The sequence below is a fragment of the Chiloscyllium plagiosum genome, chromosome 11 (assembly GCF_004010195.1).
Source record: "Chiloscyllium plagiosum isolate BGI_BamShark_2017 chromosome 11, ASM401019v2, whole genome shotgun sequence".
Lineage (NCBI taxonomy): Eukaryota > Metazoa > Chordata > Chondrichthyes > Orectolobiformes > Hemiscylliidae > Chiloscyllium > Chiloscyllium plagiosum.
The window spans coordinates 85,723,838-85,737,109 of record NC_057720.1 but is presented as its reverse complement, the minus strand read 5'-3'; the positions used below and the strand labels follow the sequence as shown (position 1 = coordinate 85,737,109).

General features: G+C 40.3%; 1 protein-coding gene across 5 annotated transcripts in view; it reads right to left on the bottom strand.

Annotated features, from left to right (window-relative positions):
- The window catches only part of LOC122554645 (torsin-1A-interacting protein 2-like), a 36,156-nt gene that overhangs the window by 12,511 nt on the left and 10,373 nt on the right, over nucleotides 1-13,272 (bottom strand). For 3 of the 5 annotated variants that reach the window (XM_043700002.1, XM_043699999.1, XM_043700001.1), the window contains exons 3-9: nucleotides 10,777-10,875; nucleotides 7,594-7,707; nucleotides 7,351-7,476; nucleotides 6,287-6,391; nucleotides 5,048-5,146; nucleotides 4,794-4,919; nucleotides 1,219-1,320 (exon numbers count right to left, since the gene is read on the bottom strand). In XM_043700002.1, the coding sequence (XP_043555937.1) occupies nucleotides 1,219-1,320; nucleotides 4,794-4,919; nucleotides 5,048-5,146; nucleotides 6,287-6,391; nucleotides 7,351-7,476; nucleotides 7,594-7,707; nucleotides 10,777-10,875 (771 nt within the window). The remainder of the gene's footprint in view (nucleotides 1-1,218; nucleotides 1,321-4,793; nucleotides 4,920-5,047; nucleotides 5,147-6,286; nucleotides 6,392-7,350; nucleotides 7,477-7,593; nucleotides 7,708-10,776; nucleotides 10,876-13,272) is intronic. The other 2 variants (XM_043700000.1, XM_043700003.1) reach the window with 2 other exon arrangements.

Sequence of the window (13,272 nt, the reverse complement as noted above, 5' to 3'; positions counted from 1 at the left end):
TCCAATCTGACAGATCGTGCATTGAATACTGTGTTGAAGAGAGCATCGAGAGGCTGTGACTAAAAAGTGGTTTTGATAAGAGTAGGTAATGAGAGTTGCAAGTTCTTATCAGCAGGAGTTTGGCAAAGAATACAACCTCCAAATAATATCCTCATGAATAATGTTCTTTTTAATGGGAGAATAGAATATTCTGTCAATGCTAATGTATGTTCCTCTGCAACAACAGACTTGAAAATATTAACAGAAGAAGTGATGGTTTGGAATGCTGTACCAACCAGTCAACACTAAGTTTTTCCCAGCAAGTTAAGTTGGACCAAAAACAAGTCAGGTAGTAGTTGCTAAACGTTCAGACCTTTTAAATATTTGTTATGGAAGAAGACTTGCTCAGAGTTCAGAATAAGTGGGTACCCATAATTTTGTAATGCGATGATTGCATTGGATCAGCTAAGATTTTCAGACTGAACCTTGATATATCGAATTTATCATTCAACAGAACAAAAAATTGTCACAAGTGTCATACGTATCCAACGATCCTGGAACAGCAAAGCCCAAATATGATTGTAGCCTCAAGACCTTGTAAAACTGGTGGTGCCAATATTGAGATTGAAGTTTTGAGAGGATAGTCTGCTAACTTCCTTTACTCTAACTCGCCAGGCTACATTAAACTTCCAGCATAACTATAGTTGTCTGCTGTTATCTGAATTCTATGTAGGTAGATTCCGCAGTTCCACCATTTCCTGTATCATCCCATGTTCTCGTGAAGTACAGGATTCTTGGATAAATGCTGCCACACCACGCCACTTTTATATTTTTATCGCATCCTAATGTTATTTTCAACCCCACATTTGTCACACCTGCAGCCCTGAATGTATTCATTAGATTATACCAAATCAACATGGCCCAAGAGCATTTTGTGCATCAACCCACACACCACTAAAATCTTCATCTATCTGTCTGGTAGTCTGGGGATGCTGGATGATGTGGAACAGAGGTAGCGACTTGCTGCCTGCTCGGCTAAAACATCAGCTTTCCATTGACATTTGCAAAGGTTTCCAAGTAGATTATGTCTCTACCTTCTGAAGGGTAAAGGAAATGGCACGTGTACCAACACGAAAATGAGTACAGGATAAACCTCAGATAAAATTTGAATGTAAATGACCTACAAACTCTAGTCCAAGACAATGGATATTGCTCAAACACTAATCTGCATTGTCTCACCATTTTCAACTCTATTTTTCTCTCCATCCTGATGTAATTGTGCATCCTGAATGGACCTTGGAGATTGCACATTTGATGCTGACATCCCCTTGCATGGTTCATCTGTGCATCACAAGAGAAAAAGGAGACATGCTGTTATAACGAATCATTCCAAACAAAGACATTCTGACATCAGAAATCGTTGTCTTTAAACCTGTAGGTAGCAAACAATTGCAAATTAGATTATTGCTGCCAAAAGATAGAAAGCTCTGCAAAGAAAGATATAAGAAGGGTATCTGAGTTCAAGCAGCTGGAGTTAATGTAGCACATTTATGAGGGTGAACATTAAAAACAATCAGTCAATCAGAGAGATGGTCACAATGCACTTCAAGGGCCTGGAGGCTGAAAGGGAGTGGGTGAATGCTGGGCAGTTCAAAAAAAAAAAACAGGCAGATTAACAAGAGGCCCACTGAAGCCTTCCTGGTTTTCCATTTTGGAAGCTGATGAGGTTATGCTTCTTCAATGTGGACTGCAGTCACTGTCATTTTTGTGGCACCACAAGGAAGAAGTAAGAAAGAACAATAGTAATCGGGGTTAGTCAAGGATCAAGGATGTCACAGCACAGCTGTAAGGCATTCTGTATGGATAGGATGAACAGCCAGAAGTCATGGTCGACAATAGTATAATTGACCTGGACAGGAAGCGAGTGTGGTCCTGCAATCAGAATTTAGGTTACTGGTTGAAAAGCACCTCAAATTATTCCCAGTGCCAGGTGCAAGAGAGTATATATGAGATATGAAATATGAGGATAAGACAGAAAAATGTATCAGTGGATAGAGAGTGCAGGATCAAGGGATTTAAATTCCTGGCACATTGGGATCGGCTCTGCAGAAGATAGTACCTGGAAGAGCCAGATGGGTTGCAGTCCTTGACCTGAGGTCCTTGCAAATGTTTTGCTAATGGTTTTGGGAGGTCTTTAAACTAACCTGGCAAAAATGTGCAAAACTGAAACCTGGCTGAAGGTAAGGTAGGATAGGATGTTCAGTATCCCTGAGTAGTGTGTGTCTGGAAAATATGGAAAAGGAAGGGGGCAGGGCTGGCAGAATTGGTTGAGGAGATCATTGCAATGCTGGAGAAAGAGAGATGTCCCAAAGTGTTCACTGACAGAACCAATTTGGAGTTAAGGAACAAAAACTATAATGCTGGGTATAATGTATGGACGAGGAGAAAGTGAGGACTGCAGATGCTGGAGATCAGAGCTGAAAATGTGTTGCTGGAAAAGCGCAGCATCCAAGGAGCAGGAGAATCGACGTTTCGGGCATGAGCCCTTCTTCAGGAATGTATGGACCACCACCTTGAAAAGGATGCAGAGGAACAAATCTGCAGGAAATTCACAATGAGAGGCCATCATTATATATGAATTATAATGTGGAACTTTAATTAACCAAATATAAACTGCTAATGTAAGTGGAATCAAGTGGTAAGCATCCTAGATCATGGCCAGAAGAATTTCCAATACAGCATGCGTGCAGTCCAAAAAGCAGGAAACAATGTTGGACATGGTCCTCAGAAATGAAGCAGCCAACTGGATCAGTTTGGAAAACAGTGTTTATTGTATTGTAAGGTTCAGCACAGTGGAGGATGACAATGATTGATCTAAAGTAAGAAGAATCGTATCAACGGAGAGGTGACTTCGATGGGGCAAAACAGAAGAGGGCCAGATAGATTCGAATGAAAGATTGGGAGGAAACAATGGACTTGCTACCTTAAAAAGATGAGATGGTTCAGATACAATCAAAGCACATTCTCTCAAAAGGCAAAGATATGACAAACAAAAATCCAGAACTTCTTGGTGACAAAGAAGGTACAAATTAAGCGCTTATGACAGGTGTCAGGTTCGAAAGTGCAATTAAGAACCAAAAAGAATACAAAAGGTTCAGAGAAGAGTTGAGCAAGAATATTAGAAAAGCAAAAGGCGAATAATGGGAAAAGACCGGCAGCCAATTTCAACAGTAATCCTAAAGGCTTCTTCAAACATACAAATAGTGAAAGCATGGTAAAAGGATGAGTTGGGCTCATTTGGAAGGAAAAGGGGAATTTATAAATGAAACAAGGGACATGGTTGGAAGTATTAAGCGAATACTTAAAATAATACCACGTAACTCTGTCACAGGAAGGATTCAAAATTGATAAGGAGAAAGAATAGAACATTGATGCTTAAAGTTCACAAGACCAGATAAGATCATACCATCATAGGAAACACCTCCAAGTATATTTAAGGAGGTGTGAATGGAAATTGCTGGGCACCGGCCATAATTATTCAGTCTTCCCTCAACTCAGGGGAGGTAGCAGAAGACTGGATTATTGCTCAAAAAACGGTTAAGCCCAGTGATTATAGACCAGCCAGTTTAGTTGCAAACCTGGGGAAGAACTTTGAAACAATTATTCAGCGTAGAATTAGCAGACACATGGAATATCATAGGTTGATAAAGAAGAGCAGCATAGATTTCTAAAGGGGAAATCTTATTTAACTAACTTGCTGGAGCCTGTTCAAGAGGTCCCAGAAACAGTCAATTTGGGTAATGCTGTCGAGGTGGTGTCAATGGTCTTTCATGAGGGTGTTTGAATCAGTGCCATGCAAAGGTCTTGCCAGAAACTATTATGGAATAAAGGGCACAATAGATTCAAAAGTTGTCTGAGGAATAAGAAACAAAGAGTAATGGTCAGTGGAAGTTTCTTAAGCTGGAAGAAGGGGTGTACTGGAGTTTACCCGTTACCTTTCTTGATAGATATTAAAGACCTAGATCTTTCTGTACAAGGAGCAATTTCAAAGTTTGCAGTTAATACGAAACTTGGAAGCATTGTAAACCATTAGGAAGACTGTCTACAATATCAGAAAGGACAGCAACAAGTTAGTGGAGCGGATGGAAAGGTAGCAGGTGAAGTACAATGTGCAGAAGTTTGAGCAAGAACATGGACTCATGACATAAAATTACAATTTTGAAGAGGTAAAATTCTAAAGGCGGTGCAGGAGCAGAGTTACCTGGGTGTATATCAACAGAGATAATTGCAAGTGGTAGAACAGGAGGAGAGAGCAGTTTGGAAAGTACAGGAATATTCTAATTTACAAGGGCATAAAGTACAAAAGCAAGGCTGTCATGTTGAACTTGTATAAGACATTTGATAGACCTCAGCTGGAGTATATGTTACCTTCCTGGTACCAAACTGTACGATGGATGTGATTGCTTTTGCAATGAGGTTTATAACAGCAGTTCCAAGAATGAGTGAATCCAATTATGAGGATAGATTGGAGAATCTTGGAGAGGAGAAAGTTAACAGGCGATCTGATCCAGTCTTCAAAATTATAAGTGGACACGGAGGAAGTGTCCAGGCTTGTAAAAGCATCAAGAACAAGAGGGAACAGATTTAAACTGTTTGCAAAAGAAACATATGTGGACTCACGATATAAAATTGTTCCTGTATCCAGAACAAAGTATGCACAGAAGACACCGCAGGCAAAATGTGAATCTTAATGACCTTCAATTTCTTGTACAAAATAATGAATATTGCTCAAACACTAATCTGCACGGACTCACTATTTTCAACTTGATTTTTCTCTTCTTCCTCATGTAATTGTCTGTCCTGTCTCCACGTTGGAGATTGCAAATGTCTCAGAGTACATTGCGCACCCTCTTTCTTCTGCTGGGCAGAGTCCATAGCATCTGGTGAAGGAACAGAGAGTCTACCTGACTGCTGTGTCTAAGTTAAATGTCTAAATGTTAGTTACAGAAATTACTTCTCAAAAACATCACCAGCATTTTCTGTGCATTTTTAACTTGCTTTTCCTCACCACTGTCACATTGACTATCCAACTTGGTCTTCTGCTGCAGGTTGTTCGCATCACCATCCTGCCCCGGAGATCTCTGTTCAGGTCTGTGTTCTGAGACAACTAAAAGAGATGGAATAAACAACAATCAACATTCAGCAAAAAATACCATCAGAAATTAGCCAAAATATCATAAAAAAAACAAAGACTCTTCGTAGTAAAAGCTATTATTCTGAAACAGAGAATACTTTGCACTAATAATCACAAGATAAGTTCTGGAAAAGACAGAAGACAGATTGGAATGCAACTTGACAGCAACAGTCCTCTGGCATCCAGCCCACAAATTGGTTTCCTGGTTTGGAAGCTGGTAAAGGCATGGCTCTTCAAAAGATTGCAATCACAGTCATATATGTGAGACCAGGTAGAAGAAAAAAGTCAGAGCAATATTATTTGGCATTAGTTAGGGAACAGGTAGACATTTCTGTGGATGTAGATATGACTTGAGGATGTAATGTTGCCTCCCAGGGTCAAGGGTGTCATAGACTGGCTTAAAGCATTTACTGGATGGTCTGGGACTGGAAATATTCTGCAGTGGAAGTGTGGTGGAGGCAGATACAATTGAGGCATTGAAGAGGGTATTAAATTATTATTTAAATAGAGCCAATGAGCAAGGATATGAAAATCACAAGAATCACGCTGACTCATAACACTGATTTAGAGAGCGTATATAGACAAACAATCTCCTTCCAAACATAATATTTGCATCCTTTTATGAATCACGAGTGGTTAAACTGGATCATATTGAAAGCTTTCAGATAAAGAACAAAAACGGTTATCCAAATTTCGGATTATGAGAACAAGATCTCAAGTGTACCATAAAAATGTTAGGTGAACAATCAGCTATCTAAACAAAATACTCCCCACCCATCTCGTTAGGATAATCGAGGTTGTTCTGTAACTTGTATGATTAATATTGTCTCGGAAAATGTGAACATCTCTTTAGTTATGTGAGGGGTTGAAATGAGTCTGGCTCAACAGTAGGAGTGACGTTTGCGCCAAACTGTCCACCTTTAAATTAAATGGACAAATGTATCAGAGTACATTCCAAGCCCTTAGTGTTCTACTAGGCAGGTGAGGGATCAGAAAGAGTGTATCACAGAAATATGATGGCTTTGGCGTAAAAACAAAATCAATGTAATTCCACACTGTCAAACACAGGAATTATTTCTCAAAAACACCATTGCATTTTCTGATGACTGTAACCTTGATTTTCCTCATCAGTGTGACTTTGATTATCCAACTTGGCCTGCTGCTGTAGGTTCGGCTCATTATCTTCGAGTACATCAGAGCTCTGTTCAGGTCTGAGTCCTGTGACAAACAGAAGTGAGGTAGTGAAGAACAATCAGCAATTAGACCAAGCAAAAAGTATCTGATCAGAAATTATCCAAACACTCAAAAGGTTAAAGATTCTTTATAGTTTTGAAACATAGAATACTTTACATCCATAATCACAAAATAGGTTCTGGAAAAGAATGATGACAAATTGGAATCTAATCTGACAGACAGTCCATCGAACAATGTATCGCTGAAAGTGTGTACAGGCTGTGATCAAAAAGTGGTTCTGATGACAGCAGGTACTGAGTGTTAAAGATTCTCACCACGATGAGAAAGATTGGTGGCCAACTTCAAGGATAACCATACTGGCTTTGATAGGCACACAAATAGTAAGAGTGTAGTAAAAGGAGAATTAGGGCTGTTTTGGAAAAAAAGCAATGGAAATTATCCATGCAGGCAAGGATAATAGCGGAGGTATTGAATACTTTTCATCTGTTTTTTCCATGTTATAATGCCACTCAGGATCCTTGGATGACCTTCTGCCATACCACCACACTTTTAGATTCGTATCGCCTCCCAATGTTATTTTCAACCCCACATTTTGCCCAACCCGCATCCCTGAACATATTAATGAGATTACAAATCAATGTGACATAAGAACATTTCTGCATGTTACTTATTAACAAATTTGTGTATTAACCACACACCACTGAAATCTTTGCTTGTTTGGTAACCTGAGGATGCAGGCATGATTTGGAACAGAAGGTAATGGCATACTGCTTGTTCGGCTAAAATGTCAGCTTTAGAATGACATTTGGAGAGATTTCCATATAAGCTGTCCTTGCCTTCCTATACTGGGAACAGGAAATGATACGTGAACCAGGAACAGTGTGTGTACAGAGACTCCTCAAGCAAAAAGGGAATCTAAATGACCTTCAACCTCTTGTACAAAATAATGGATATCACTCAAACACTAATCTGCATGGACTCACTATTTTCGACATGATTTTCCTCTTCTTCCTCATTTAATTGTTCATCCTGTCTGCATATTGGAGACTGCAAATGTCTCAGAGTACATTCCGTGCCCTCCTTCTGCAGCTGGGCAGAGTCCATGGCATCTGGTGAAGGAACAGAGAGTTCACCGTGTGTCTGACTGCTGTGCCTAAAGTTGAATGCCTAAATGACACAGGAATTATTTCGTAAAAACATCACCAGCATTTACTCTACATTTTTACCTTGCATTTCCTCACCAGTGATGCTTTGATTATCCAACTTGGCCTGCCGCTGCAGGTTGTCCTCATCACCTTCCTGCCCCTGAGATCTCTGTTCATGTCTGTGTTCCGAGACAACTAAGAGTGATGGAGTGAAGAACAATACGCATTCAGACCAAGCAAAGAATATCATCAGAAATTTGCCAAATCTCATAAAAAATCAGACTCTGTACAGTAAAATCTTTTATTCTCAAACTGAGAACATCTGCACCAATAATCACAATATAGGTTCTGGAAAAGGGAGATGACAGATTGGAATGCAATCCGACAGCAGCAGTCCTCTGGGGTTTTCTGTTTTGTAAGCTGGTAAAGGCATGGCTCTTCAAAAGACTGCAGTCACAGTCATGTATGTGACACCAGAAAGAAGACACAAATTGCAATGTCATTTGGCATTAGTTAGGGACAGACAGACACTATTGTAGATGTATATAAAACCCAAGGATTTGATTAGATTAGAATCCTGACAGTATGGAAACAGGCCCTTTGGCCCAACAAGTCCTCACCAACCCTCCGAAGAGTAACCCATTCCCCGACTCTCTACTAATGCACTTATCACTATGGGCAATTTAGCATGGCCAATTCACCTGACTTGTACATCTTTGGACTGTAAGAGGAAACCCATGCTGACATGGGGAGAATGTGCAAACTCCACGCAGACAGTCGCCTGAGGCTGGAATCAAACCCAGTCCCTGGTGCTGCGAGGCAGCAGTGCTAACCACTAAGCCCATGTAATGTCTCCAAGGTCAAGAATGTCATTGAGTGGCTTCAAGCATTTTCTGGGAGAGGATGAACATCCAAAGGTAACGTTCCATAATGGCACCAGTGACCTATGCAGGAAGAGATTGTGATCCTGCAATCAGATTTTAGCAATTAGGTAGAAAATTACCGAGCAGGACTTCAAATGATGCCTTCTCCCGATTACCCCCAATCCCCTTGCCATGTGCAAATGAGAACAGAAATATAAGAATAAGGCAGATGATTGTATGGGTGGAAACATGGTCCAGGACTGAAGGATTTAAATTCCTTGGATATTGTGACAGCCTTTGAGGAAGATGGTACCTGTAGGAGCAGGATGCTTTGCAGCTCAACAGAGGTGAGACTGAGGTCCTTGTGGGACCTTTTGCTCGTCCTATTGGCAGGGCTTTGAACTTATGTGCCAAGGGTCTGTGAACTGAGAGAGAATACAGAGGACAATACCAGAGAACACAATATACTTGGAAAGACAGACAACACTGACAGAGTCATTTAATAGGTAAAGTTGTAGTAAGGGAGAAAGTAATAAAGTCTTCATCAGCATTCCTGTGCATGTACGTCATTGCATGGAGTATAATTAAAAAGACTGGGAAGTTAGAGGCACAAGTTGACATGTAGAAGTATGTTGTGGCAAAAACAGAGACCTGCTTTAAAGAAGGGTAGCACTGGGTGTTAAATATTCTGAGTACAAGGTGCCTGGAAAATGAAGGAAAGGAAGAGGGTTTGTAGAAATGATTAAGGAAATCATTGCAGATGTCATGGCACAGTGGTTAGCATTGCTACCTCACAGTGCCAGAGACCCGGGTTCATTTCCCGCCTCAGGCAACTGTCTGTGTGGAGTTTGCACATTCTCCCCCTGTCTGCGTGGGTTTCCTCCGGGTGCTCCGGTTTCCTCCCACAGTCCAAAAATGTGCAGGTTAGGTGGATTGGCCATGGTAAATTGCCCATAGTGTTAGGTGAAGGGGTAAATGTAGGGGAATGGGTCTGGGTGGGTTGCTCTTCGGAGGGTCGGTTGTTGGGCCAAAGGGCCTGTTTCCACACTGTAAGTAAGTAGTAAGTCCCAAAGGGTTCACCGATGAAATCAATTTGATTAAAGTTAAGGAGCAAAAAGGATGCAACTAAATTGTTTAATGGAATTTATTGACCACCAACCAGTGGGAAGGATGTACAGAAACAAATATGGAGGGAAATCAGAGAGATGCCAACATTATAAACTCGTTAAAATGAGGAATGTCAATTACCCAAACATAGACTTGTAGTATATTAGTAATGTAAGGAGTAGCAAGTGGCAAGCCTTCCTAGATTGTGTTCTTGAGAATTCCCTACAACGGTACGCTGTCAAAAAAGTTGAGATTCACTGTTGGATGTGGTTGTCACAAATGAGATGGACTAAGTGCATAAAATGTCAGTAGGGACAGCATTTAGGAGACAGTAATCATTGTACCATAAGGTTCAGCATGATGGAGCAGAATAGCAATGATCAATCCAAAGTAAGAAGAATTGATTGTGGAGAGCTGATTTCAACCTAGCAAATAGACTGGGCCAGATAGACTGGAACAAAAGGTAAGAGGTGAATACATGGACTTCAAAAATAAACTACGTCTTAAGAGGAGATGGTTCAAATAACAATCAGGGCATGATCCTTCAAATGCAAAGGGAAAGACAAAAACAATTCCAGAATTTCCTGGATAACAGAGGAGATAGAAATTAAGAGAAAGAAGATAAAGTGTGCCTATGACAGGTATCATTTATAAAATGCAGTTGACAACAAAAATAAATTTAAAAAAATTCAGAGGGGAGTGAACAAGAGTATTAAAAAAGCAAAGAGGAATAATGAGAAAATTCTAGGATAATCCGAAATGGTTCTATTAGCACTTAATTAGTAAAAGAGTATTAAAATGTGGAGTAGGGCCAATTCAAATCAAAAATGGAACTTTACACAGAGGCAAGGGGTGTGGCTGAGGTATTAAATGAATACTTTGCTATTTGTCTTTACCAAGGAGTTGGATGTCACCCAGTCCATGCTGACAGAAGAGGGAACTATGGACACAGATCATTGAACATTGACAGGACAGGTAGAGAGAGCATAGAATACTCTGGACTTAATCAAGACAAGCAAAGAGTACTAAAAGAAATTTAATAATACTAAAGGAGTACTTATTAAATTTTTAAGAACACACACAAATGTCACAATAGTACATTCTGTGCCCTTATTCTTCTGGGCAGAGTCCATGGCATCTGGTGAAGAAATAGAGAATGTATCATGTGTATCTGACTGCTATGCCCAAAGTTGAGTGCAACCTAAATGTCATATCCACACTGTTGGAATCAGAAATTTGTTTGTCAAAAACATCACCAGCATTTTCTCTGCATTTTCAACTTGCTTTTCCTCACCACTGTCACATTGACTATCCAACTTGGTCTTCTGCTGCAGGTTGTTCTCATCACCATTGTGCCCCTGAGATCTCTGTTCAGGTCTGTGTTCTGAGACAACTAAAAGTGATGGAGTGAGCAACAGTCAGCATTCAGACCAAGCAAAAGTATCTCATCAGAAATTAGTCAAAATCTTATTAAAACTTAAAGACTCAATCATAAAAAACTTTTTTTCTGAATCACAAAACACTTTGCATCCATAATTACAAAATAAGTCTTGGAAAGAAAGATGACAGATTGGAATCAAATCTGATGGATGGTCCATCTAATACCATCTAATGTATTGCAGGAAGTGTCTACAGACTGTGATCAAAGAGTGATTCTGATAATAGCATGTAAGGTTCTGATCACCATGAGCTCGGCAAACACGTTCAGTCTCTCAGTAATTATCCTGTAGGGAACAATGCTTTTAATGTGAGAGGGATAGAATATTTCAACAATGCCAATGTGTGTTGAGCTGCAACAACAGACTTGAAAGTATTAATTGAGTGATGGTTTGGAGTGCTGTACCAACCAGTCAATATCCAACATTTCCCAGCAAGTTAAGTTGTGAACCATACATACAGCAGCAACGTTAGCAAAAAAAAAACAAACAGGTCAGGTAGCAATTGCTGCACTCTTACATCTTTAATTAATTTTTTTTGGAAGATGACCGAGACTTCAGAACAACTGGCTTCTCACAATCTCATAACATGATGATTGTATTGTATAGCTAAACAAAATACAGAACAGAACCTCTACAGTGCAGAAAGCCACCATTTGGCCCATTAAATCTGCATTGATCCTCTGAAGAGCATCCCATTCCCCTGTCCTATCCCCACATTTACCATAGCTAATCCACTAACCTGCACATCCCGGGACACTAAGGACAATTTAGCAGTCAATCCACCTAAACTGCACATCTTCGGACTGTGGGAGGAAACCAGAGCACCCTACAGAAATCCACACAGAACAGGGAGAACGTGCAAATCCACACATACAGTTGCCCAAGGTTGGAATTGACCCAGGCTCTCCATAGCTGTGAGGCAGCAGTGCTAACCCCTGAGCCACCATGCAAGATTTTCCGAATGAACATCCTGAATTGGACTCATCATTCAACAGAACATAAATCTATTGCAAGCATCTTAAGTACCCAGAGATCCTGAAATAACAAAGTCAGAATGTGATCATAACATGTGACCATGTAAAATCTCTGAGGACTGATATCTCCACCCGAAACATTAACTTTGATTTTTTTTTCCACAGATGTTCCCAGACCTACTGAGCTTTTCCAGCAATTTCTACTTTTATCTTGTAAGACTTCTGATTCCAACAAGTATTGAGACTGAAGTTTCTCAATACTGTCTGCTCACTCCTTTTCCTCATACTCACTAATCTACATTTACCAAGGAGGTAGATGCTACTCAGGTCATAGTGACAGAAGAGGGAACTCTGTCACGGGAAGGGTTCAAAATTGATAAGAAGTGGTGAATAGACAGTGCTACTGAAGATTTATAAGATACAGGGACCAGATAAGACCATAAGAAGTATATCCAAAAATAGTGTATGACATTTGGATGGAAATTGCCAGTGCACTGGCCATAATTTTTCAGTCTTCCCTAGATTCAGGCATGGTGCCAGAAGAATGGACAATTACAAACATCACACCCTTGTTCAGAAAGATTTGGACATGCCGGTGTTGGACTGGGGTGTACAAAGTTAAAAATCACACAACACCAGGTTATAGTCCAATAGGTTTAATTGGAAGCACACTAGCTTTCGGAGCATCGCTCCTTCATCAGGTGATAGTGGAGGGCTCAATCCTAACACAGAATTTATAGCAAACATTTACAGTGTGATGTAACAGAAATTATACATTGAAAAATTGAGTGTCTGTTAAGTCTTTCATCTCTTTGAATACCATGATAGGTTCACTTCTTTCATGTGTAAATCACAAAACCCTTTTTTTTTAAAAAGTTGCATTCTCAGGTTAGCTGTTAACAATGGTGATAGCTAGACAATATGTTGAAGGTGTTGGCCCCCCTGTGTTCTCTGTCTATGCCATGATGTTTAGATTGATTCCAGTCTAAAAAGTGAGATAACAGAGTTTTACATGAATTCATGTAGTTTTTGAGCAAAGTACAATGTAACCCTGAAAGTACAAATTCACCCCACAAAATATATGTGTGCATGTGGGTCTTTGTGTGTGTCTGTCTGTATGGGTTGGGGGTTGAGAGTGTGAGAAAGTGTATGTGTGTGTGTAGTGAGTGTGTCACGGTAGGCGCTGCAATACGTGTCAGATTGTGGACATAGATACCACTATTACGCGTGGGAACACCTCCCACCGTGTACATGGCAGGTACTCATGTGACTCAGCCAACGTTGTCTATCTTATACGTTGCAGGCAAGGATTCCCGGAGGCATGGTACATTGGGGAAACCGAGCAAAGGCTACGACAATGGATGAATGGGCACCGCA